We start from the raw sequence: 27629 nt of genomic DNA, 5'->3' as shown, positions 1-27629 counted from the left end.
TATACTTCGATAAAAGTTTTTAAAAACCCAAAGGGGAAAAACCAAGAATCTGCACTCAAATCTCCACCTTGGAGTCTCTTTCCCAGATAACCCACTACCTCAGCCAGGTACAGGGCACAGGCAGAGGTTTTTGGGGAAGACATCTCTGAAGGAGATAAGTCTGATGCATAAATAACTTACATTTTAAACAAGTAAAGCACTAATTATTTGTCAAAGATGAAACTCTCTCCCAAATCACTCAAAGTTATGAGACATCTGGAGGAATCTATACGGAAAATCCTAATGCCTGGAGGAGTTCTCTCGAAACTTAATTCCCACCACCTGCTTCCCTGTGGACCCTCTTCATTCTTCACAACCCTGTTTATCCACAGAAACAAAATGTTACCGCTGTCATGAGGAATACAAATGGGGGGAAAGCTGCTCTCAAGGCAATCAATAACGCTGAGGGAACAATGTCACTGCAAACCTTTTATTTTTTTTTAACTGCTGGTCATGGATTTTGAAGCAGAAAGAAAGGAAACTGAACCCTTCACATTGTAGTCGACTGTCAATAAGGACAGCCTGTTTCCCTATCAGAGTCTAGTTTCGCCACTTTGCAGAAAATCAGAGCTCAGGCATAACTGAAATGGCCTTGAGAGTGAATTAAAAAACTAGCTTCCCTTTCCAAAACTTCAACATTACAAAACCTTCAGGAGCTCAGCCATTCTGCAAAGCTTGCACGCCTATTTACAAAGGTAAAAGCTTCTCCAAAGTACCTTGGTTACCAGAGCAGCCTGGGAGACAATAAACCAATTTATTTTCCCCTCCATAAATCGTTCATAATGTTGCTATGACATTTAAAGTTTAAAATGGTTTTATGACTTGAGATTAAAAAAGAATCATTCCAATAAATTTCATATAACCGAGAGGATTCCTGGCATTTTGATTAAGTCATTCCTTGTGATAATGAAGGGGGAAAGCATTCATCACTTTGAAGTCACTGGTGGTTGGTCCTGGAAGCCAACAGCCCAGCTGCGTCTCCTCGGGGATTACTCAGAAACACAATTAGAAAAACAAACTACCAATCTTGTAGCAGGGTTAGAATTTTCAGAAGAATTACTAAATCTGAGCCGTCTCTAAAATGGTGCAGGATCATCAGAATGGGGGCAAGGAGGGCTGGGTGCCCTCCTTCCAGCTGGTCGTGGGATAGGGTTGGGGGAGGGCAAGGGTTCTGGATCTTGTCCCATGGATGGCACTTCCACTGGGGGTTGTGGTAGGGCAGCACTAAGAACTTCTGCAGGCACTTAAATTTGTGCAGTGGAGTATGTGTCACACCAGACAAGGAACCCAAGACTTGTGAAGAGTCAGGACATCACTGCTGAAACCCACACTCTGGCTAATGTCAGAATTCTTTTTTTTTTTTTTTTTTTTTTTCACGGTACAAAGAACCTTATATTCCTTGAAGCATTTGAGAATAAATTGTGGGCACGATGTCCCATCACCACGCCCCCCAAATACTTTAGTGTGTCTTTCTTAGGAACAATGTCATTCTCCTACAAAACCACAATACAGCCCTCCAAATGAGAAAATTAATGTTGTCTCACAACTGTGATCTAATCCTCAGACTCCATTCAAATTTTGCCAATTGCCCCAATAACGTCCTTTCTAGCAAAATGACCCAGTCCCGAATCATATGTTGCATTTAGTTGTGCTGTCTCTTTAGACTCCTGTAATTTGAAACAGTTCTCAGTCTTGCCTTGTAATGTCAAGATTCTTGGCACCACAAGATGTGTGCATCCAGCCGGTGTCAGTCTTCAGAAGATGTCCTCATTCCTGTTGAGAAATCATCACTTCTGAAGATGAGACAAGCCACTGAGAAGTAAATGTTGGGTTTCAGTGGGGTTAAAAATATCTTTTTCACCTCTCCTCCCCTACCCCACTAAGCCGTTCCCGGCAGGGGAGAAGGGAACTGAAGCAGCATTTACTGAACGCCCACCATGTGCTCGTCACTGTGCTCAGAGCTTTCCATCATTTAAGCTGCAGAGAAATCCTGAAGTAGAAATTAATATCACCATTTCACAGTTGAGAAAACTGAGGTGCAGAGAGCTGAAGTAACTCACCCAAGGACACAGATTGTGGAAGGCGGATTCCAATCTCAAGACTGAGAGCGCTTTTTCTGCTGTACAGACAGATCTATTTCTCCAACGTACTTCTGGACGTACACATGATAACCGTGGCTCGTATAGGCAAGTCGCCTACAAAGAGGTTAGAAAACCAAGCTAGCTGAAGCATAAGTCAATGCTGAGTTTTGGATTTTAGAAAAGAGAGAACGCCTTGTGGCTGGAAGAGTCAAACAGCTTTGGAGAAGAGTGTGAACCATAAGCTGGGCATGGGGGCAGAGTCACGTTTAGATAACGAGAAATAGGAAAGAAAACACTTCAGGAACCAGCACAAAGGCCTGTGCTGGGAATTGGGAGGTGGGGACTGACAGTAAATTTCCTCCTCGTTGGCCATAATGAGGCTGTGGTACATGTGTCCCAGGATAGATGATGACTCATTATGCTGTTCTAAAAGGCAGAATGTGAGGAGTGGGATCCAATTTAATAATAATAAAAAAGTGCATTTATGGATATCTTAATCTTTTCAAACCTTTCCCTTCTTCATTTTTATGCTGTCATAATGCCATAGGGCTAACAGGGCATGTAGTATACTGCTCAATTTAAAGAGAGGAAAAATGAGGTGTAACTGACCCACAACTGCCCCAGGTTAATGGTGAACCTAAGACTCAGGACTCCTAACTGCCAGACCCTGCAGGGGGATGGATGATTTCCCACGAAATGGCCACAGAGAATTGACCAGAGCTCTGGGTTCTCCTCCTCAACACTCTTCTTCATACAGTTTCACAAGTTCAGGAGCCCTGCCAGCTTACCATGGACTTCCTAGAGGACAGGGACTCTGAATGTCAAAGCCCACACAAGACCACACTCTGCTAGACCATCCTTCGTATATAAACAACAAAACGCATTCCCTCACTGCCAGTGGCTCAATACTGACCCTTCATTCTAAGAACCTAAGCCTTGGTTGAAAAAAAAAAAGAGATGACATCTGATCCTGCCTCCTTCACCCTACTTTCAATAATAAAAATAACAATGAAAACAAAAACAACGATAATACCTAACTTAGCACTTTGAATGTATTATGCCATTTGACCCTCACAATGACCCTGTGAGGTAGGTACTATTATTAATCCTATTTTACAGATGAGCAAACTAAAGCACTAGATGCCCAGGGCAGTAAGTGGCAGAGCCAAGACTGAAACCTGGGAGTCGGGCTCCAGAGTCCATGTTCTTAACCACTGTACTGCCATCTACCACCTGGGAGGCCCCGCCCAATGAGAGGCTGGTGGTAAAGCACAGAATACCTTCCCCCTGGTGAGCGGGGTCTAGAACAGTCTGTTGCCTGCTCCCCAGTGCACCAAGGAGAACCAGAGCCCTGGATGTGGCATGGGCACCAAGCCTGGCTCCTGTCTCCAGCCTCTTCTACCCACCTTCTCACTGGAGTTCCCTGCCTCCTACTCTGGGTCCTTGGCTTGGACCCTGATTCATCCTTTCATCCATTTGTTCTTCATTCATTCAACTTACAAATAACAAATGAATATTTGTTCATTTGTTCATTCATTCATTCAACTTACAAATAACTATTAAAGATTTACTATTTTCAGGACTTCCCTGGTGGCGCTGTGGTTAAGAATCCGCCTGCCAATGCAGGGGACACGGGTTCGAGCCCTGGTCCGGGAAGATCCCACATGCCGCGGAGCAACTAAGCCCGTGCGCCACAACTACTGAGCCTGCGCTCTAGAGCCTGTGTGCCACAACTACTGAAGCCCACGTGCCTAGAGCCCGTGCTCTGCAACAAGAGAAGCCACCGCAATGAGAAGCCCGTGCACTGCAATGAAGAGTAGCCCCCGCTCGCTGCAACTAGAGAAAGCCCGCGTGCAGCAACAAAGACCCAACACAGCCAAAAACAAATAAAATAAAATAAATAAATTAAAAAAAAAAAGATTTACTATTTTCTAAGCCTTGTTGTAGGCTCGGGGGATACAGGCTTTCAAAGCAGCTACTGTTTCTGTTAACCCTGGCATCACGTCCCCTTAAACAGAGCCCCAGAAGCTCTGTATCTCCCCCCATCTGCCCCAGCACCCATCTCGAGAACACCAACGCAGGCCACGATCAGGCCTGAGTTCACAGTGGCTCGCTTGGCTTTAGTAACTGGTCAGGTCCTTTTCCCGGGTGTCTGTGGGAGCTTTCCTCAAGTTCCATGAGTGGGCACCAAGCAGATGGAAACGTTCAAATAAGACAACAGCGACTCCCGAGGACGGCCCATCACTTCTGGTGACAGTAAGTACGGTGGGATATGGAATGAGAGAGCAAATGCAGCTCTCTTATCAGTCTCCCCCGAAAACTTCTTGGACTCTGTTTCATGCAAACACCATCTTGCCGCTAGGTTGTTTTATACCCCTTTTATGTGAATAGTTTCATATTGTGACTTTTCAAGCCATTGCACTTCAAAGCCAATCTGCTGAGCTCTCCACACACACTTGGGAACCAGCACCTGCGCGGTGTGACACACCTGCTCAAGTAGCCCAGGTTCAGTACAGGCCATGGGAAGTGGGTCCCTGAGGGAGGCTCTGGAGTCCCCGGGGCACTTGGGCAGATTTACAAAATAAAGCTTTCTGGGGGGAAACGTGGGAGTCTGAGTCACCAGAGGCTTTAGAAGAACTGAGGTTTTCACAACTCACTCAATTGTATTCCTCACAGCTCCCAACTCAATGTTGTATACACAATGGGGGTCCGATAAGTCTAGAAAATAAAAACAGTAACTAGATTATTAGAGTATTGCCAAATAGAGGCCCTTCGGGACCTGCCTTAATAAGCAGATAAAACCAATGTGCCCTCGTCACAGCTAGCAAGAGCACTGCTTAGGGGCCGGGATCCAGATTCTGAATGGGCTCACACATGCCCCTGTCATTTTCTGTTAATACTATTAACAAGTCAGGTAGCTTGCTTTTTTTTTTTTTTTTAATTTATTTATTTTTAGCTGTGTTGGGTCTTCATTTCTGTGCGAGGGCTTTCTCTAGTTGCAGCGAGTGGGGGCCACTCTTCATTGCGGTGCGCGGGCCTCTCACTATCGCAGCCTCTCTTGTTGCGTAGCACAAGCTCCAGACGCGCAGGCTCAGTAATTGTGGCTCACGGTCCCAGTTGCTCCACGGCATGTGGGATCTTCCCAGACCAGGGCTCGAACCCGTGTCCCCTGCATTGGCAGGCAGATTCTCAACCACAGTGCCACCAGGGAAGCCCCTAGCTTGCTTTTTCATAGAAAACCAGTTCAAATTTCTGCTCAGGCTGTACTCAGATTATGAATCAAATATTTTTTTCTTGCACTGTATTAAATTTAATTCTCTGTATTACATTTCAACCCACCCTGCTATCTGCAGACCAATAAGGCCAGCTGGGACCATCTGAAAGGGTCCAGAGAAGTCTTGACCAGCTCAATTCAAAGCATCATTATCTATCACTTCCCTCTAACTAAAAGCCCCAAGCCATCTTTGACTCCACTCTCTCCTCATTCTTACCCATCAAGACTCATTCATTATCAAGTCCTGTTTCTTCCACTTTCGTGATGTTTCTCAAATCATCCCATCGTACCCCCTCCCACTTCCATGGTGAAGATTCAAGCCCTTCTCATTGAGGGCGCAGATCACTGTAACAACATTCTTACCTATCACTATGCCTCCATCCTTGCCACCACCAGCCGCCGCATACTCTCCATACTAAGACTGGGTTATCGCTTTAAAAACATAAATATGATCCTGTTAATCCTGTGTTTAAAGCCATGCAGAGGCTCCACAGTGCCTAGGTAGGGTTAAGCCCCAGCTCCCTGGCCTGTTCCTCAAGCCTCCCCTCTCAGCATGAGACAGGCTGTGACCTGGGACCCTTTGCTGCAGTGTTTGCACCTGGACAAACATCTCCTCAAGCAACAGAATACAAAGGAACTATAAGGGACTAAAAATAACTGTGTGCATGCACAGCTGGGGAAAATTATGGACAACAAGATACAAAGAGACCAAAACCCCAACTACCACTTCCGAAGAGCTGCGGGAGGGAAAGCACCGTGTCGGAGTAAAAGCAGGGTACTGCGCATGTCCCCGGCACATACCACCGCCAAAGGGGTGGGCAAACCTAAGCCACCCCTCTGGCCCAACCCGTGGACACACGCTTACCCTCACCCCATATAAAGAACCAGCTCGCCCCCCCTCGGCAAGCAAGCGAGCAAGGGAACCTGTTGCTTATTTTAGCTTCCTTGTGCTGCAGCAGGGGCCCCCAATAAAGCCTTGCCTGAATTTCCTGTCTGGCCTCTCATCAATTTCTATTGATTAAGGAGGCCAATAACCCTGGTCTGTAACAACCACAGCCCTCCACATGGGTCTGACACCTCTGCTCCAGCCACACTGAACCTCGTTCTCCCCAAACACACATTCATCTTCCCACCTCTGCTCCCACGGCTTCCTCTCCAACAATGCCCTCTTCCCCTGCCCAGCAGGCTTAGCAAAATCACACTCAAGTCTTCACGTCCAGCCCCTGTGTCACAGTCTCTGAAGCGTTCCCCTGGCTTCCCCAGGCCGAGCTGATGCTTCCTCTTCTGTATTTCACTGTCACTTTATGTTATCACTGAGCACAGCACTCAGTCACACCACATTCTGGTAAGCTATAGGTCACCCTGTCAGGGACCGTGTCTCTTCCATCTGTATATCCCCAAGGAGCAGTGCATTGCCAGGCACAGCAGACACTGAGAGAATGTCAGCTGAACTGATCAGTTGAATTACAGAGTAATTCAGGCTGCTGAGGACCAGGATAGTATAATCTAGGATCAGGCATCTAGACTGAACCTTTAGTAAGAGGAGGTAAAAGAGGAGCGTCAGTGAGAAAACAACATGAACTTAAGTGTACGGTAAACGTACTTCCTCGTGGCCTTCAACAAATATTTAAAGGAACCTATTAAGTACCAGGTATTGAGCTAAGTATTGGTGATCTAATAATGAGCAAAACCAGACATGATCCCTGCCTTAATGGAGCTTACAGCCCAACAGGGAAATAAAGCAACTGAATCATTTAACAAATAAATAAAAAACTGTAATGAGGCCCCAAAGAGGTAGAACATACTATTTAGAGAGAAGTAATAGGAGGATTTGACTTGAAGATCAGAAAAGGTTCTCCTGAAGAAGTAATGACTAAATTGAGTTCTAAAGGGAAAGTTTATGAAGCAAGTGAGAGAGGGATAGTATTCTGAGCAGATGGAATGACTTGTGCAAGTGCCTGTGGCAGGAAGGGAAAGAGTGCATGCAAGGAATGAAAGAGAACTCATGAGGCTGAAGTGCAGAGAGCGAGGGACGCACAGTAGAAGTTGAGGCTGGAGGGGTAAGAAAGGTGAGAGGCCAGAGCAACCTCTTTGCTCTTTCCAGGTCAGTTCAAGAATTTTGTCTTCATCTTCAAAGCAAGGAAACCACTGAGTGTTTAAGCAAAGGGTGCCATGATCAGAACTGTGTTTCAAAAAAGTCATTCTCATTACAATATGGAGAATGGACTGGGGGTAGGACTGGGGGAATGAATGGAGGTTGACCACAGAAGAAATTATTTCAGTTGTCCAGACAAGAGGTGAGAGTAGCAATGGAGATTTGGAGACAATGGGCAAATCTGGGAGACATTAGGGACTTAACAATCAACAGACTTGGTAATGGATTGATCTGGAGGTGAGGACAAGATATCAGACATGACTCCTGCAGTCTGGTACATGTAGCAGGAGAAGTAATAGCACCGTTTACTGAGATAACAACTCTTGAAGAGATCAGATCTTGGGGAAAGGTCATGAGTTGTAGTTAACAAATATGTTTTGGATGAACCAGGAGGGGGCCACATGTAAGAGAAGTGAACCCTGGAACCCCATCAGACCCTTCTGACTTTCCCTAGATGAAGATATTTGACAAAGTCACTTGACAGGAACCCACACAGCCAAAAGTCACGAAAACTGTGTGCACTGATGGCTACACCCTTCTCCAGGGAGATGCCTAGAGCTTGAGAGGATCCTGCCTCAGGACCAGTGCTGGGAGAACAGAGGGGATGGCAGTGCATACCACTTCCTTCTCTGTTCTTTTATCAGGGACTGGTGTTTGAGAGGGCCAAGGACCACGGAACAGACAGATCTTGGATCTTACAGACAGTTCACAGGCTATGTGCAACCCAAAGGCACAGAGGGGAGAACTGTCAACAATGTGTTCTGGACTAACAACCATTTCCGCTCCGAGGTTAAGTGCAAGGTAGGGAAAGCAGGTGTAGAGAAGTAAGGTTGGAAAGGTAACCTGGGGTCCAATATGAAAGCCTCTGATTGGCAGGCCTCTGACCCTCACCCTGTGGGCAGAGGGAGGGGAGCTTTCAAAGGAGACTCTGATCCATGTTCTGAGAAGGTAATGAGGCAGTGGAAAGGCTGGGCTGAAAGGGCAAAAGAACACAGGCAATAATATGAAACACAGCGAGAAGACTATTGGAAGGGTCCTATGAAGAAATGATGAGAGCCTAACAACAAATTAAAAGGAAAAACATGCAATTATAAAAATTCATAAAACTTGAGTTTAGAAGTGTCAAGAGAGATTATTTGAGCAACCCCTTCAGTTTTTCAGATAAAGCATGGAGAACCATCCCACTCATGAGGTTAACCCTTCCTGTCACCTTCTCCCCCTATCCTTCTAGTTAGCCTACCTTTATGAAATGTGCTGAATTTCTTTTCCTTCAAAACCCATCTGCTGTTTTTAAAAAGTTCCTTTGTCGTTTCCTGATCATGGACTCACTAAATGTGCCTTCCCCCTCTCAGTCGGACTGAGGTTCTATAGAGGCTTTGGAACAGGAAAGTTAAAACCTTTGCTTAACTCTGGTCATTAAAGTGAAGTAAATGTAATTTTCTCCATGATGCTTGCCTGTGAGCAACAGTGTCACATTAACCCACCTCTATTGGCAACCAGCTCTGAGGACAGCCCCGAAACCTTTTGCAAATGTAGAACAAAACCATCGAAAATACATAATCACGCACATATATGCAATATCTATACAACACATATATGACTGATAATACTGATTCTTTTACACAAAACACTGAAGCAGTAAAAACAGTTTCAGAATTGTATTAATTTCCTAAACCTAACACTGAAACGGCAGAAACAGGAAAAGAAGCTAATGCTTTTGCTGGATTGGAGAGGAATCAAGATGTGTTTTTCAAACACAATGACCCCAGTGGGATAACCATGATAGTGGTAATCCAGGGGTAACAGTTCAGTGACAGCAAGAGACATCTAGGCAGTTGGAAGCCAGTCTCCCCCATCTGTTTATTTCCCACCTCCAGGTTGGAGAGGTTGGCAGATGGGAAAGCGGAATAGTCAAGGTCTATAAGGATGGGAAAGCGGAATAGTCAAGGTCTATAAGGATGCAAAGGCATCATTTCTGTCAACAGTGACAGTTTCTCGTCTTGTCCATCTTGCAACAGTTTGAATTTCACCTTCCTTTGCCACCCAAAAAGTAGGGCTGGAGGCAAAGAAAACAGCCAGGAAGACATCCAGGAGGAGCGGGAAGAGAAAGCAGGGGGAGGAGAGAGACGAATCCACCAACTGGTCAGTTGCCCTGTTTAGACACTTGGGCACTACAGGCAACCACTGAAAAAAACCCTGACAGACTCCCCTAGCCAACTCAGAAGATGATCGCCAAGGAGTCGCATGGCTGGCCTGGAATGGAATGCTGAGTGGACCCCCGGCTGACTCATTCAGACTAGGATGCAGATGATTCCATCGAAGCTCTCTAAAATTCCCCGTGGAAGTGGATATTCTTTTTGAGGACAGTCAACCTTTATGGGTAATGTACATTTTCTCAGAGGGTGGGTTCACAGGTACTGCATAAATACCAATTTTAAGGGATTACCCTAAGCCATCTTCAGAGGCACAGACCTACCCCTGCAGCTCTTCACCCCCAGCCACATATGCACTGCTATTCAGGGGCCCTTCCACCACCCCCGTGTGGCCTTGATATTACCAAAGTGCCCAAGAACTCAGGTCCTGGAGTTGAACGACTTGAGTAAATGTTCAGCTGTTCAACCTTTTACAGTTACTGACATTCTCTGAGCTTTCTAACTTTAAGTGGAGTAATAATAGTACTCTCTAACGTCAAAAGGATGTCCTGAGATTTAACTGAAATAACACATACAAAACACTCAGAAAGTACCTGAAACTTAATGAGTACTCAGTAAATGCTGGCTCTTACTGTCATATTTTCTGTGTATTTTATCAGTCAAGCAGAGTCAAGAACTCTTTAAAAAGTGAGGAAAAAGTAGTTTGTAGGCTACAGCGAGTGTTGGAATGGGCATAGTTCAACTCATTTTATAGATGAGAAAATTGAAGCCCGATAGGTAGAGTAACTTGGCCAGTTTTATATAGATAGGTAGGGGCAATCTCCTGGCTCCTAAGCCATTGCTCTCTTTAATACACACGTGGAACATGATGTATTCGGGTACAAAAACAGAAAGAAATTAAGATAATAACTTATGGTTAGGTCAACTGAGTCATTATAGTGTGAATATGTCTATAACTAGTGTCATTTAAGGAAAGTACTGGAACATGTGTTATGATTTCTGGTTAGAATGAAAAAATTAGAATTTTCCATAAAAAACGTACAACTCAGATGAAAAAGTAATTGTATGTTTCCAAATCATTGTTCAACCCATATTATGTATTGCATAATAATTACTGCTTTCTGGGACTTTAACCATAAACCTCTCTAGCTGAATTCTACTGTACTTTACAACCTTGCCCATGTTTTTCGTTCCCATCTCAAATCCCTGCTAAAGCAAAAACGAAAAGCAAGCAACAACAAAGAAACGAGCCCAATTCTGGTTGGCGTGCTTGTTTAGATGAGCTCAAGAACATAAGAGTGACAAGATGCCAAGGGACTGGGTGACCCAAGTCCTTAGTTTCACAAAGAAACTGAAGCTTGAAAGGGAGAAGAGTGGATGACTTGTTTCATATCATATACCTGGTGGTTTCTCTAAATAACCTTCCTTCAAAAACCTGGATTCTCCCCAACATCTATTCCTCTTCATAGTGATTAATCCCAGTGCAGTGACACAAGTTTACAAGTCCCATCTCAATCCCTGGCTTATTCAGAAGATGCAGTGCAGTTGGGTAGAGAAAGGACTCGGGAGTGGAAGGGATCTGGATTCAAATTCCCAGACCTGCCAATTACTGCCTGTGAGACCTTGTCAAGTCTTTAACCTCAAAGAGCATGAGTTTCCTACTCTAGAAAATGGCAATAACCCACCCTCTCTTTGTTGGATTCACAACATTTGGGGAGACAATGCTTATAAACAGCCTGAGCATGGTACCCACAAATAGCAGGCTCTTAGTAAGTCATTACTATGGTTTTATTTGGAAATGTTGCTCAGTATTTTTTCAAATGTTTTAATATAAAGTTTATCTTTTCATTTAAAAATCAATATTTACTCACTGAAGCAAACACACACACAAACATCTGTGTGGATATGTGGTGTATGAGAGAGAGAGAGAGAGAGAGAGAGAAGAAAAAAAAATCACTTCTTGTCCCACCATCAAAGAAAATCATGTCAATATTTTGGTATGTTTTTTCCCAGTTTTCTTCCCAGGCTATGTTGTAGATGTTTGCTACATTGTTGTAGTTATATTTAAATGCAATTAAAATCCTGATGATAAAACCATAATGGAAAAGAATATGAAAAAGAATATATATGTACAACTGAATCACTTTGCTGTACACCAGAAACTAACACAACATTGTAAATCAACTATACTTCACTTATTTAAATTAATTTTTTACAAAGATAATGCCCTATGATAAACCTATAAGATCATTTTTTCTCTTATAACCAAGCATTCCAATCAACAGATAACCTTTAGCTAACAAAGTAGCCTACACACTGTTAATTCTTAATAAATATTTGCTAAAAATCCTGATGATAAATGCTACCTCAGAGAGAAGCTGCTCTGGAAGATCCTTTATGTCAGATTACAGGATTATTGCCTAAATTAGGAATAATGATCCCTAACAACATTCTTTACTTTTAAGTTTCATCCTGGTGCCACTGTGAAAAGAAGCACCAAACCCTCTGCCATCTTCTGTCATGAGAGTGACTAAGACATCAGGGTGGCTCACTAGGCGACGAGTGTCCGCAAGAATTTAGTGATAAATTGAGTATTATGCCTGATGAGAGGCCCAAAGAGCAATCCAGACTTTTCATACTTCATTATTATTTGATTTATAATTTTTATTCAAGCAACTTTTTCAATTCCAGGTTCCAAGGTGGCATACTTCATAAGTCCTTGATTATCTGAAAATGTCCTTGTAGTAAGAACTTTTCTTGACTGGAAGGAAGAGACACTTGCTCACGTCCAAGAGGATTTACTGTAAGAACACAGGATAAAACTCGAAAGATGAAAGGGCTTCATGGGAACAAGAAAGGAACTGAGGTAGCAACTCTGTCTCCTTTCACAGCCTCTCTGCTTCCCTCCGACCCTGGTCTCTTCTCCTGTCTCTCCCCCGATCAGCTTCTCTGCGTCTTCCTAGTTTCTGCTTCTCCCTGAAGGTTAGTTTGCACATGGTTTGACTTGCCACGGTGCTAGCAATACTCTCATCCCTGTGACTTCCCAGCTCCAGTCTTCAAACCAACCACAACATTTTCTCTGCTCCAAAATCCCTGAAGAAGAATCTAATTGGCTCGCTCATCTCCATTAGCCAACTCTTTTTTTTTTTTTTAACATCTTTATTGGAGTATAATTGCTTTACAATGGTGTGTTAGTTTCTGCTTTATAACAAAGTGAATCAGCTATACATATACATATGTTCCCATATCTCTTCCCTCTTGCATCTCCCTCCCTCCCACCTTCCCTATCCCACCCCTCTAGGTGGTCACAAAGCACAGAGCTGATCTTCCTGTGCTATGCGGTTGCTTCCCACTGGCTATCTATTTTACATTTGGTAGTGTATATATGTCCATGCCACTCTCTCACTCACAGGTTACTTCCGAGAGATGCCCACTCCTAGTCGAACCAGGTTAGCTGGAGATGGCAAGTCACATGGCCCAAGGGCCCACCTACTCCTCAGGGTCCTTAGGGTTGAAGGTGATTCTACGAGAAGAGGGCTTGACCACAGCAGGCACCTCAAAGCATCTTTAGAGCAGTCCTTCTGTTGACTTCACACATTAAAACAATTCTACTGGATATAAACTTCTCGAATTACCGTCTTCTCCTCTCAGTACTCAGTTACATCATTTCACTGTGTCTGGCATGAAGTGTTACCAAGCAGACGTCTGACATCTTTTTCCTCCTTATAAGCAACCCTGTTTTCTGCTTGGATCCTTATACACTTTCTTCCTTGGTTCAGGAATTTTAAAATTATGGCAGACTGTGCCTCCATATGGCTCCCTTTCTGTGTATTTTGTCTGTAATACGGTTAGTCCTTTTAAGTCCAGAAAAGTTTTCTTTTCTCTTGTTTAAAATGATATCTGCTCTCATTGTTCCGGTTTCATCGTCAGGAACCTCAACAATTCTATTCTATATTTACTACTTTCTCTCATAATATTCATCTGTTTTTTTCTACATTGTGGAAGAACATCTCAAGACGGCCTTCCACATATGAGTCAATATTCTAAAAATGTCAATTCTGATCTTTACATTCTTCAAGTGAATTTTAATTATGTGTTTGCATCCTTATTGTTCCCATAATCCTTTCTTATTTCCCCTAACTCCATTTTCTCTCCTTCTTCTCCTCTATGTATGGCTTACTACTCCTATTTCTTATATACTACCATCTGCTTGTTTCATCCTGAGTAAAGAATTTTTTAAATATTTCTCCTGTTTCTTACAATAAATCACCTTACAGGTCTGCTCTTGCGCTGAGATGTAGGGTGATGTGGCTTTTATTTTATAATGGAGTTGTTTTTCAATGGCTAAATATTATTTTATATATATATATATCCCTAGATGAAGTAAATTATATTCAGACTTCGCATCTATCAACAACTTGATATCTAGCAACAAAAACTATATTGCCTTTTACTTTTTTATATATTACATTCAGCGTTATATTTCACAGATGGAAATAACTCATTTTCATGATGTAGGATAATAGCAGATTATAGCACACAATGAATCCATTCTAAGTCTATATGGAGAAGAGCAAAGAATACAAAATACATACAACTGTTGAAAGGAAAAATGCCATGTAACATAAAAGATACTCTAATCACTATTTCTAACTATGAAGAAAAGAAAACCACTAAAAATTCTTACAGCATTTAATTACTCAAAAAACGACCCACAAAATTACTTTCTATAAAATTAACAGATCATGAGAGATTATCAGAAGCAACTGTATGCCAATAAAATGGACAACCTGGAAGAAATGGACAAATTCTTAGAAAAGCACAACCTTCCGAGACTGAACCAGGAAAAAATAGAAAATATAAACAGACCAATCACAAGCCCTGAAATTGAAACTGTGATTAAAAATCTTCCAACAAACAAAAGTCTAGGACCAGATGGCTTCACGGGCGAATTCTATCAAACATTTAGAGAAGAGCTAACACCTATCCTTCTCAAACTCTTCCAAAATATAGCAGGGGGAGGAACACTCCCAAACTCATTCTACAAGGCCGCCATCACCCTGATACCAAAACCAGACAAGGATGCCACAAAAAAAAGAAAACTACAGGCCAATATCACTGATGAACATAGATACAAAACTCTTCAACAAAATACTAGCAAACAGAATCCAACAGCACATTAAAAGGATCATACAACATGATCAAGTGGGGTTTATCCCAGGAATGCAAGGATTCTTCAATACACGCAAATCAATCAATGTGACACACTATATTAACAAACTGAAGGAGAAAAACCATACGATCATCTCAATACATGCAGAAAAAGCTTTTGACAAAATTCAACATCCATTTGTGATAAAAACCTTCCAGAAAATAGGCACAGAGGGAAATTACCTCAACATAATAAAGGCCATATATGACAAACCCACAGCCAACATCGTCCTCAATGATGAAAAGCTGAAACCATTTCATTAAGATTAGGAACAAGACAAGGTTGCCCACTCTCACCAGTATTATTCAACATAGTTTTGGAAGTTTTAGCCACAGTAATCAGAGAAGAAAAAGAAATAAAAGGAATCCAAATCAGAAAAGAAGAAGTAAAGCTGTCCCTGTTTGCAGATGACATGATACTATATGTAGAGAATCCTAAAGATGCCACCAGAAAACTACTAGAGCTAATCAATGAATTTCATCAAGTAGCAGGATACAAAATTAATGCACAGAAATCTCTTGCACTCCTATACACTAATGATGAAAAATCTGAAAGAGAAATTACGGAAACACTCCCATTTACCACTGCAACAAAAAGAATAAAACACCTAGGAATAAACCAACCTAAGAAGACAAAAGACCTGTATGCAGAAAACTATAAGACACTGATGAAAGAAATTAAAGATGATACAAACAGATGGAGGGATATACTATGTTCTTGGATTGGAAGAATCAACATTGTGAAAATGACTATACTACCCAAAGCAATCTACAGATTCAATGCAATCCCTATCAAACTACCATTGGCATTTTTCACAGACTAGAACAAAAAATTTCACAATTTGTATGGAAACACGAAAGACCAAGAATAGTCAAAGCAATCTTGAGAAAGAAAAACGGAGCTGGAGGAATCAGGCTCCCAGACTTCAGGCTATACTACAAAGCTACTGTAATCAAGACAGTATGGTACTGGCACAAACACAGAAATATAGATCAATGGAACAGGATAGAAAGCCCAGAGATAAACCCATGCACATATAGTCACCTTACTTTTGATAAAGGAGGCAAGAATATACAATGGAGAAATGACAGCCTCTTCAATAAGCAGTGCTGGGGAAACTGGGTAGCTATAGGTACAAGAATGAAATTAGAACTCTCCCTAACACCATACACAAAAATAAACTCAAAATGGATTAAAGACTTAAATGTAAGGCCAGATAACTATAAAACTCTTAGAGGAAAACATAGGCAGAACACTCTATGACATAAATCACGGCAAGATCCTTTTTGACCCACCTCCTAGAGAAATGGAAATAAAAACAAAAATAAACAAATGGGACCTAATGAAACTTAAAAGCTTTTGCACAGCAAAGGAAACCATGAACAAGACAAAAAGACAACCCTCAGAATGGGAGAAAATATTTGCAAACGAAGCAACTGACATAGGATTAATCTTCAAAATATACAAGCAGCTCATGCAGCTCAATATCAAAAAAACAAACAACCCAATCCAAAAATGGGCAGAAGACCTAAACAGACATTTCTCCAAAGAAGATATACAGATTGCCAACAAACACATGAAAGGATGCTCAACATCCCTAATCATTAGAGAAATGCAAATCAAAACTATAATGAGGTATCACCTCACACCGGTCAGAACGGCCAACATCAAAAAGTCTACAAACAATAAATGCTGGAGAGGGTGTGGAGAAAAGGGAACCCTCTTGCACTGTTGCTGGGAATGTAAATTGATACAGTCACTATGGAGAACAGTATGGAGGTTCCTTAAAAAACTAAAAATAGAACTACCATATGACCCAGCCATCCCACTACCAGGCATATACCCTGAGAAAACCATAATTCAAAAAGAGTCATGTACCACAATGTTCATTGCAGCTCTGTTTACAATAGCCAGGACATGGAAGCAACCTAAGTGTCCATCGACAGATGAATGGATAAAGAAGATGTGGCACATATATTTAAAAAAAAAAATTTAATAATGGAGTAGGACTTCAAATGACTGTAGTTTCTCAAAATTTTTCTTCAACTGAAAAAGATAAAGGGAACAATCCTTTGCCTTTCACTTTGTTCTCTTTCTTTTAATATCTTTATTGGAGTATAACTGCTTTACAATGTTGTGTTAGTTCCTGTTGTACAACAAAGTGAATCAGCTGTAAGTATACATATATCCCCATATCCCCTCCCTCTTGAGCCTCCCTCCCATCCTCCCTATCCCACCCCTCTAGGTCGTCACAAAGCATCAAGCTGATGCCCCTGTGCTATGCAGCTGCTTCCTACTAGCCATCCATTTTACATTTGGTAGTGCATATATGTCAATGCCACTCTCTCACTTAGTTCCAGCTTCCCCTTCCCTCGCTGTGTCCTCAAGTCCATTCTCTACATCTGCATCTCTATTCCTGTCTTGCCACTAGGTTCATCAGTACCGGTTTTTTTTAGATGCCATATATGTACGTTAACATACGGTATTTGTTGTTCTCGTTCTGACTTGCTTCACTCTGCATGGCAGACTCTAGGTCCATCCACCTCATTACAAATAACTCAATTTTGTTCCTTTTTATGGCTGAGTAATATTCCATTGTGTATATATGCCACATCTTCTTTATCCATTCATCTGTCAATGGACGCTTAGGTTGCTTCCATGTCCTGGCTATTGTAAATAGTGCTGCAGTGAACATTGGGGTACATGACTCTTTTTGAATTATGGTTTTCTCAGGGTATATGCCCAATAGTGGGATGGCTGGGTCATATGGTAGTTCTATTTTTAGTTTTTTAAGGAACCTCCATACTGTTCTCCATAGTGGCTGTATCAATTTACATTCCCAGCAACAGTGCAAGAGGGTTCCCTTTTCCCCACACCCTCTGCAGCATTTATTGTTTGCAGATTTTTTGATGATGGCCATTCTGACCTGCGTGAGGTGATACCTCGTGGTTTTGATTTGCATTTCTCTTATGATTAGTGATGCTGAGCATCTTTTCATGTGTTTGTTGGCAATCTGTATGTCTTCTTTGGTGAAATGTCTATTCAGGTCTTCCACCCATTTTTGGATTGGGTTTTTTGCTCTTTTGATATTGAGCTTTATGAGCTGCTTGTATATTTGGGAGATTAATCCTTTGTCAATTGCTTTGTTTGCAAATATTTTCTCCCATTCTGAGGGCAAATTACCAATGACATTTTTCACAGAACTAGAACCAAAAAATTTACAATTTGTATGGAAACACAGAAGACCCTGATGAGCCAAAGCAATTTTTTTTTAATATATTTTTCTTAACCATATTTGCTTACTTATTTATTTATTTATTTTTATTTTATGGCTGTGTTGGGTCTTCGTTTCTGTGCAAGGGCTTTCTCTAGTTGCGGCAAGTGGGGGCCACTCTTCATCGCAGTGCGCAGGCCTCTCACTATCGCGGCCTCTCTTGTTGTGGAGCACAGGCTCCAGACGCTCAGGCTCAGTAATTGTGGCTCATGGGCCTAGTTGCTCCGCGGCATGTGGGATGTTCCCAGACCAGGGCTCAAACCCATGTCCCCTGCATTGGCAGGCAGATTCTCAACCACTGCGCCACCAGGGAAGCCCCAAAGCAATCTTGAGAAAGAAAAACAGAGCTGGAGGAATCTGGCTCCCAGGCTTCAGACTATGCTACAAAGCTACAGTAATCAAGACAGTATGGTACTGGCACAAAAACAGATCAATGGAACAGGACAGAAAGCCCAGAGATAAACCCACGCACATATGGCCATCTTGTCTCTGACAAAGGAGGCAAGAATATACAACGGAGAAAAGACAGCCTCTTCAATAAGTGGAGCTGGAAAAACTGGACAGCTACATGTAAAAGAATGAAATTAGAACACTTCCTAACACCGTACACAAAAATAAACTCAAAATGGATTAAAGACCTAAATATAAGGCCAGACACTATAAAACTCCTAGAGGAAAACATAGGCAGAACACTCTTTGACATAAATCACAGCAAGATCCTTTTTGACCCACCTCCTAGAGTAATGGAAATAAAATGAAAAATAAACAAATGGGATCTACTGAAACTTAATAGCTTTTAAACAGCAAAGGAAACCATAAAGAAGACTAAAAGACGACCCTCAGAATGTTCTCTGTCTTCTTAAACAAACAAGAGTCCAAGATCCTTCTGAGGCAATGCACATGAAGAACATAACGAGGGGTCAGCACCCAGTCCATTTCCAGTTTCTAATGGGTATTCTCTGATATGGCTCATCTTTCCTCAATCCATTTCCTTGCTCATCCAATCAACCAACCAATATGACACATTAAAATGACGACTTCCGATGTGTTGGCAGGGCCCCTCCGTCTCCACTCTCACCTCCAGCAGAAATGCACCACTGCCAGTCCAATCCCACATCGCCCACTTCCTGCCTACCTAATTTATTACCATCAGAGTCTCCATATTGATGCAGAAAAAGAGGTGCTTATGAAGGGAGGAGGAACACAACAACTGTATTGGGACAAAATACAACGGCTATGGACTGGCGGAGGGCAGTTCACTTTTCTGGTGGGGACAGACCACGTGTTTCTAAACTGGTGGAACAGATACCAGGAGAGGGGCGAGGGCACTGCACAGCACAGCATGCAGGAGCCACCGAGTTCCTTCTTCAGACCAGCTCCGTGTGCCATGTTAAAGGAAATTTCTCATTGATTCTGACCACAAGCTGAATTCCAGCCCTACTTTCCAGTATTTATTTTCATCTCTTCCAGTGTTTTCTAGACATCGTCATGGGTAAATGAGTGAGGCTGTATCAGAAGCCACAGGCAGACATCATTTTAAACTTGAAGCCCTTATAGCCACCTTTTCCACATCCTCTTTAGGTACAGCTCAAAACCAGACATGGTATTTTATTTTATAGAAGTTTCTCAACCAAGAGCAATTCTTCCCTCCCCACCCCACCCTCAGGGACATTTTGCACTGTCTGGAGACATTTTTGGTTGTCGCAACTGAGGTTACTACTGGTATTTAGTGACTAGAGGCCAGAGATGTTGCTAAACATCTATGGTAGACAGGGCATCCTTCCACAACAAAGATGTTTCTGATCCAAAATGTCACTAGTATCAAGGTTGAGAAATCCTGCTTTATATTTTAGCAAGGGTCCAATTTTGACAGTAGCTCTTGGGGGAACTATTTGACAGAGGCCTTTGCTACTCTTCCGATCACCTGTATTAGCACCACATCCCTTATCTGAATGCCCCAGCTACATTAATTTTCTGTTCATTAGAATACACAAATCCTTCTCCAGCTGAAATGGGAAAGGACAGCTTTTGCCCTCTTCGGTCTTCCCATCAGATGATGCAGTGCAGGAGAGACACACAATCACTAGAAGCCCCCAGGCCACCAGCAGTAAAGTGGTGCTGAACCCAGCATGACTGGGGTAGACACACACAAAAACAGCCGACAGCTGGGTTCCCCAGTGGGAAACTGGGGCGAACTGGACACATTTTGTCTAATTAGACAAACGGTGTTGAAGGAGCACCGGAAAGACGCTCCGAAACTCATCCTCAGAATACTAGCAGCAGCTGTGAACCAACAGGAGTTGCAGCCTCTGGGCTGCATGGGTGGTGGATGGTGTGGGTCTGTGTGTGGGAATGGGCTACATTTATACAGCTGTCTCAGCGCCTTCAGATAGGTATCTGTATACTGAACAGCAGTGGCTTCAGTGATTACCTGACGAAAGCTCTAAAAGTATTTTCCCAAGTTAAAGGGAAGAAAACATTTTTAAAAAACTCTGCCACTTTAAGACAACCAGACCAGTTACCCACCAGCACTCTGATGGCCAGGGTGAGGCACGGCTGGACGTAACATGCCAGTACTCCAGGCCTCTCTGCAGCAGCTCTCTGAGTCAAGGAGCTGGCTGCTGGCTGAGTAATTGCTGGAATTAGCCTGGAGACCTCAACGCCCACTGCCAAGATGCTCTTCCGGGCTCTGTAATTCAGAACCGCGGGGGGTAATGCTACTGGTTGCAACGCTCTTAGCATATTTGCATGTTTTCTGTGGTTGTCACTTCGGTTTGATCTGGAACATCGTTTATTTTGTGTCTTTGTTTTTGGCTCTTGGAAATACACCCGTGGGTATGCTAGACATAGGGATTCTCCCCACCTCCAAAAAAAAAAAAAATCAACCAAAACCTTTGCTGTATTTCCCATGCAGATGCAGCATAAGGAGATACAGACACTCACACACATCAGCAAGAGCATCCCTCAAAGTAGCTTCTGTTATAAAAGGCCAGTCCAGGTCTGACGTCTGATGTGTGGACAGAGCTTTCTGTACACGAAGCTGACTGGCTTCCCTCTCCTGCTCTTCTCCCTCCCCCAACCACAGGGATTCCAGCCAATGTCCAGAGAATCATCAGCTACGAAACATCGATTATTTTTATATATCTGTTTCTCTTAGATCCTTGAAAGCAGGGCACATTTTTTCCACCTCAGAAAACAGCAAGAGGCAACCGACTGCCATGTTACCCAGTCCCCTGTCCCCACAAGATTACAACCCAGGGGGTTAGAACAACGGGCTGGTAATTAACCTTAACGATATTTTACAAGGGTACCAAGTTCTTCTGCATAGATCATCTAACCCAGTCCTCCCCAGGGTGAGGATGGGCGGGGGGGGCGTTCCACCATTCAAGACAGTTATATTAAACAAAGTGCTGTACTAGATGCCATGGGTTTTTCAAACACTCAAGAAAAAGCTGAAGGGAGGAAGACCCACCCAACTATATTTTAAAAAATGATAGAAAGAAAATAAATAGTCTAGGATAAACAACAAGTTCCTAATGTATAGCACAGGGAACTATATTCAATATCCTGTGATAAACCATAATGGAAAAGAATATAAAAGAAGAATGTATATATGCGTGTAACTGAGTCACTTTCCTGTACAGTAGAAATTAACACAACATTGTAAATCAACTATACTCCAAAATTTTAAAAAATAGAAAAAAAAAAAAGAAAATAAATAGATTTGGCTCAGCAAAGAGAGTAGAAAACCAAGTCCCATCATTCAGTTATAAATATTGTCCTTAGGAATTTGTCCAATTCCCCAGATTTCCCACTAGGACGCTCTTCCTTCCATATTCCACAACAACTGGGAAAGCTTGAGCACTGGCATTTCTAACCGTCTTAATCTTCCTAACTATGTCATAAATTTGCTTTCCTTCTGCAACTAGACCACAGGAAATGTAAGCAGTTGCTTACTCTTCTGTCCCCTCACTGGCCGTAATGTACTCTGCATACAGTAGGAGCTCTGTGCATGGTGCTGAATAAAACAGAAAATCTAGTATTTTTAACTCCAGTCTGGGGCCTCAAGGAGACCAGAGTTCTTGGATGGCTCAAGTGCTCACAGGAATTTGTCCACTTTCACCAAGACACAGAATCCTACAATTACATATGGTCAGAGCTAGAAGAGACCTTTTAAATCATAAGGTATTTTACAGATGAGTAACTGATGTCCAGAAACGTAAAGTGACTTTCCCAAGACCATGAAGTGAATGGAAAAGCCAGGACTAGAATCGCGGGCCTCTAAAGCATCAGATGTGAGTAAAAAATGTCACAGAACCTAGAGATAAAATGAGGAACCTCTCCCCTCTGCCTACCCTGATAGAACAGAAGGAGACAGTATATATTTGCATCCCATCCCAACTGAATAATTTGCTTGTGTAATCAGATGCACTTCCTCGGCTAAATGCTTTCCAGTTCACTATTTGGCTTAAAAAATGATTAAAAGATTCAAAAATAATTATCTATTTCCATTTCCAAAATGGATTTTACTGCAATAGAGTCTGTATTAATAAACACATACAAATGTCACTCTATGAAAAACATATTGTCTGCAAATAACCTTTCAATTAGAAACAGACGCTGTGGCTTCCAGCATCTAAAGTGTTTTTAATTGAAATGGCCTGGTTGCAACTGAAATCAGGCTGGAGGCAAATTCTTTCTACTCAGGCTCTGTTCTGAAGGTCTGACCTTCCCTTGGGATTTTATGTTACTACTCTCAAGCACCCGGGATGCACACACAGCCCGCCAGTCCAGAACGTGCTCCTGAATCTGTCCTTTCAATACAGATCATCCTGTCCTTGCCAGTAAGCAGTGTCCACACTGACTTAGGAGGAGGAAAGGAAACTGTGCTGGTTGCAGTCTATGTGGATAGTTCTCACTGGATCCAAATTCAACAAATGTGGACCGAATGCCTATTACGTGTTAGACCCTGTGAGAAGTACTTCACGCGAGCTTTCTCTCCTTACCCTTGAAGCAGATCAGATCGTAGACAGAAGGATGAGAAGTCAACAACAGTAGCCATCATTTAGGGAACTGCCCCGAGTATTTCACATGCATTAACACATTTAAGGCAGTATCCTTATTATCTCCATTTTACAAATGATCAAACCAGGGCTCAGACCTAGCACATGGGAGAGGAGGGATTCATATCCAGGTGGTCTGTCCACAGCCTGTGTCTCTAACTTCTATGCCAGGCCATATCTCTTGCCTTCAGCAATAAGACAGTCTACTCTTCTCCTGGGGTTCCTCCTCTTAAATAATGCTGGGGATCCTTTATCCCACAGTCCCTTTATCTACAGGCCAAGGGTCTTCCATATTTTCAGGTTTACAGAACACTTTCAAATACACTCTCGTCTACTATAGCACATGTTTCCCTAAATACCATAGTACATATGTCATTGGTAAATAGGAGAACAACGTCCATACAAAACACAAATTATGTCGGTTTATATGTATTTTTTTCTTAGCTTGTTAATACTCAGCCCCAAGTAAAAGCATCTGAACACAAAGCTCACAAACAGAGCTGATTACATTACTGTACCAGGTACCCATTCATCCCGCCCCTTTTTCCTATTAGCCTAGTAGAGCCACAGACTCTGCTCTGTCACAGACAGACATAAAGCATAGTTCTCAAAGATGCAGTGTAAAAGAACATCACAAAACAAGGATCCAGAGCCATCCATTTCAGTCATCACTCAAATCTGTGTAAAGCCTACAAGTACTTTTCCCCACCTCCCTCTAACCTTGCCTTCAGAACTCAGCAGTCTCTATCCCCCTTCCATCAAGGTACCGTCACATTTTAAGGTAAAGGCTGATACTGTCTAGAATATTTATTTCCTAGTAATTCAGTGTGACTTTCCAGTTGAGCTGATATCCTTATTAGGATTGTTATTGTTTTTCTTAGTGTTCTGGATGGAGTTTCATAGATTTGGGGTGATCTATCCAACTCTATTTTTCCATAAGTCCTGCTATCTTTTTGTGTGCCATTTTACATAACCTGAGATTTTTCAAGTTTGTATGCCTCGCATTACAGCAGAAACACCTTGAATTGGCAGCACAACCAAAAGGATGAAACTGTGTCCAGTTTCCTCAAGATTCCCATGGTCTCTGGTCAGCACTGAGTCGCTGTGAGAACAGAGCTTCCTTGGCCATGTCCATTTATATAGTCTCCCATACCATTCAGAGTTTTTAGTTGTAAACAACAGAATGCACTCTAGATAACTGAAGCAGAATAGAAATTTCTTAAGGACATTAGGTCACAGAACATCTGGGCGGACCAGTGAATCAGGCTGGGAGATGACTGATTCACCAGACAGCCCCTGCAGGCCCTACTGCAGATGCTACTACCCCCCTCTGCAGAAACACTTCGGTGGGATGCCTCTCCTGACTGCCTTCTGAATCAAAGTTACCCCTTTGATGCATCTGACTGGCAGAGCCTGTAATATATTCTGGCACTAGCTGCCAGGGAGATGCAGAAAGTGACTTTCTGACTTGTACTTTGAGGAGGTAGAGTTCGGAAGGCCAGACATCTCCCAAAGCCAGAAGGATGTTCAAAAGGTACTTACTGAGTAGCCAGAGTATGGAGCAAATGTCCACTCTACTTAGGAAGCAAATTTTACCCAACTCTTGGCAAACATTGATCTCCTGGTACTAGGCTGGTGCCCTACCAAGCCCCTCCCCCATAGCAAGTCGACCCCTTTCCTCACAGGTGTACTTGGTTCAATGTTCTGTCTGATGTCCACCAACTCAACAGCACATATCAACCTCATTACAACAGACCTTGATCTTGTATGTTGACTAACATTTTGAAACATCCCCAAGGTTCCAAGGCTGCACTTATTAACAGGTCATGTTCAAAGGAGTAACATATTCCCACGAGCACACCAGGATTTTGACAATCCCCCAAAACGAATGATGGAGAAGAAAATCGCTACACTGACTCACAGCATCATACCTCCTCCCTGGTACATCAGCAACTCCTCATTCCCACAGACTGCAGGGTATGCCCAACTCCCAGCTCGCTGATTGTTCCGTCACACATTTTTCTCATTTGGGTAGAGGTTTTCTGAATGCAAATGAATCTTCTCTAATTAATACAAAAGTTTTCATCATTTTAAATGTTGGTATTATTAGTATTATTGACATATTAGTGATAAAGATCTTCCCACTCTAGTACATTAATTAATAGGCTACACTATGCCTTTTCTGCTGAAGGATTTTTCCCTTCCGTACATCAATTCCATTGTCTAAGTGAGGACTTCAGATATGTTAGGATACATGTGCGTAAGTAATTTCTAACTACAGCTACACTTTCCCGGCAAACTCCTTAGTCACCCATTTCCAAGTTACTGCTTAGAATCTGAGCCTGACTTTATTTTTTTTTAATTTTTTATTGAAGTATAGTTGTGTTAATGGTGTGTTAAGTTCTGCTGTACAGCAAAGTGACTCAGTTATACACACATGTACATTCTTTTTTATATTCTTTTCCATTATGGTTTATCACAGGATACTGAATATAGTTCCCTGTGCTATACAGTAGGACCTTGTTGTTTATCCATCCTATATATAATAGTTTGCCTCTGCTAATCCCAAACTCCCAGTCCATCCGTCCCTCACTCCCCCTTCTCCCTTGGCAACCACAAGTCTGTACTCTATGTGTGTCTGTTTCTGTTTCATAGATAGGTTCATTTGTGCCATATTTCAGATTCCACATATAAGTGATATCATATGGTATTTGTCTTTCTCTTTCTGACTTACTTCACTTAGTATGATAATCTCTAGTTGCATCCCTGTTGCTACAAATGACATTATTTCATTCTTTTTTATGGCTGAGTAATATTCCATTGTATAAATGTACCACATCTTCTTTATCCATTCCTCTGTTGATGGACAGTTAGGTTGTTTCCCTGCCTGACTTTGATCTTTCAAACAGCATTCAATGGAGCTTATTTTAACAAACACATATCAACACTTTCCCCCCCAGTTAACGGTCCTGTCTCAGGAGATGTTGACAGACAAAAATGACATCACAAATGGTCCTCATGGAGCTCATTGCCTCTCTGGGGAAACAGGAAGTGCGCCACGATGATGTGGTGGGGTAAGAGCTGTGAGGAAAAAGAAATCACAAGAGGCTGTGGATACATGTTGGAGAGCAAGGAGGCAACTCTGAAGAGGTGATGGATGGCCTGTGACTGAAGGGTTGAGTAGGAAACAGCCTGGAAGCAAAGGGGAAGGGGAAGAACATTCGGGAGAGGATATAAAAGCCAAAAAGAGCATCGCTGGTTAGGGCGACACTGTTCGGCGTGACTATGGCTGATGCCAGGGCAGCAGGAGGGAAAGTGGCGGGAGCTGAGGCAGGGTCAGACCTTCACAGGGCTTGTATGGCCTGATGAGGAGAAAGCTTCAGGCGGATTTCAACAGATGACAGGACCCAACCTACTTTTTGAGGCATCTGTGGCAGCAGAGGGTGGATTTGAGGAGGGTGAGGTGAGAGGCACGGATGCACACAGAGGCTAAGGTAGTCATTCTCACCATCCAAGGACTTGAATCAATGCAGAGGAGAGCGAGGAGGAGGGCATACAGTTCAAAAGTAAAAACAACAACAACAAACAGCACTCAAGACCTTTCATGGCCTGATCCAGGACAACCTCCCAGCCTCCGTGTGCCCCCGTCACTCTGCGCTTCAACCACTAGGACCTTTCTGTCCTTCCTCCTGGAATGCACCTGCTCTTTGAGGATACTTTTCCCTCCACCTCAGCATTGCCTCCTGGGGAGCCTTCCCCCCGGGAAGCTCCTGTTCCACTCCTGGGTCAAGTGCCCTACGCACTTGTAGGACCATGTGTCTCCTTCTTGGCATTACTGACTACTATACTTGTCCACATACATGTATGATCTCCCACAGACAGCTCTATGCTCCCAAACCCTAAGCTCCATGAGAGTAGGAGCCATGTCTCTATTTGCTTACTACTGTGTTCTAGCCCACAGTAGATACTAAAATGATCTGATGATAAATGAGTGGATCCCTGCATTTAGAATGATTGATCTCACCCATGTGGTATTGATTTGCTTGATTTAACTCATGTTTTTGAAGTGCCTGACTTTCCTCCTAAAAGCAGCATTTCACAAATGGGGAAACGGCAACCGTGATATGAAAAAACTTGCTAGTCAAGTCACGTTGCTAGTAAGTGCCAGAGCTGGCTTGGGTTTGGGCTACAGCCAACTCCACCTGCTCACGTCCATCCTGTGGGCACACCACCTGTTGCCAGGTGCTCAAAGGAAAATGGAGGAGAAAGCAAGCTCACGGAGCTTACATGTCAAATCATCAAACCGAAGAGAAAGCACCATCCTAGATTTCGCTTTAAAAAAAAAAAATTGGTGTTGCCATTCAGTCTGCTATCACCC

The 27629-nt window shown here is 42.7% G+C and overlaps 1 protein-coding gene across 12 annotated transcripts in view; it reads right to left on the bottom strand.

The window, feature by feature from the left end:
* HHAT (hedgehog acyltransferase) overlaps positions 1–27629 on the bottom strand; it is a 495443-nt gene that overhangs the window by 252873 nt on the left and 214941 nt on the right. Inside the window, exon 10 of one of the 12 annotated variants that reach the window (XM_082399938.1) lies at positions 21809–26332. The exons of the other annotated variants lie outside the window; for them this stretch is intronic. Coding sequence (XP_082256064.1) covers positions 26212–26332 — 121 coding nt within the window. The 3' untranslated portion in view covers positions 21809–26211. Of the gene's footprint in view, positions 1–21808; positions 26333–27629 lie in introns of those variants that run through there. 12 annotated transcript variants of the gene reach the window in all.

Source organism: Balaenoptera borealis, assembly GCF_965194805.1.
Source record: "Balaenoptera borealis genome assembly, chromosome: 1".
Lineage (NCBI taxonomy): Eukaryota > Metazoa > Chordata > Mammalia > Artiodactyla > Balaenopteridae > Balaenoptera > Balaenoptera borealis.
This window is presented reverse-complemented; position numbering and strand designations above follow the sequence as displayed.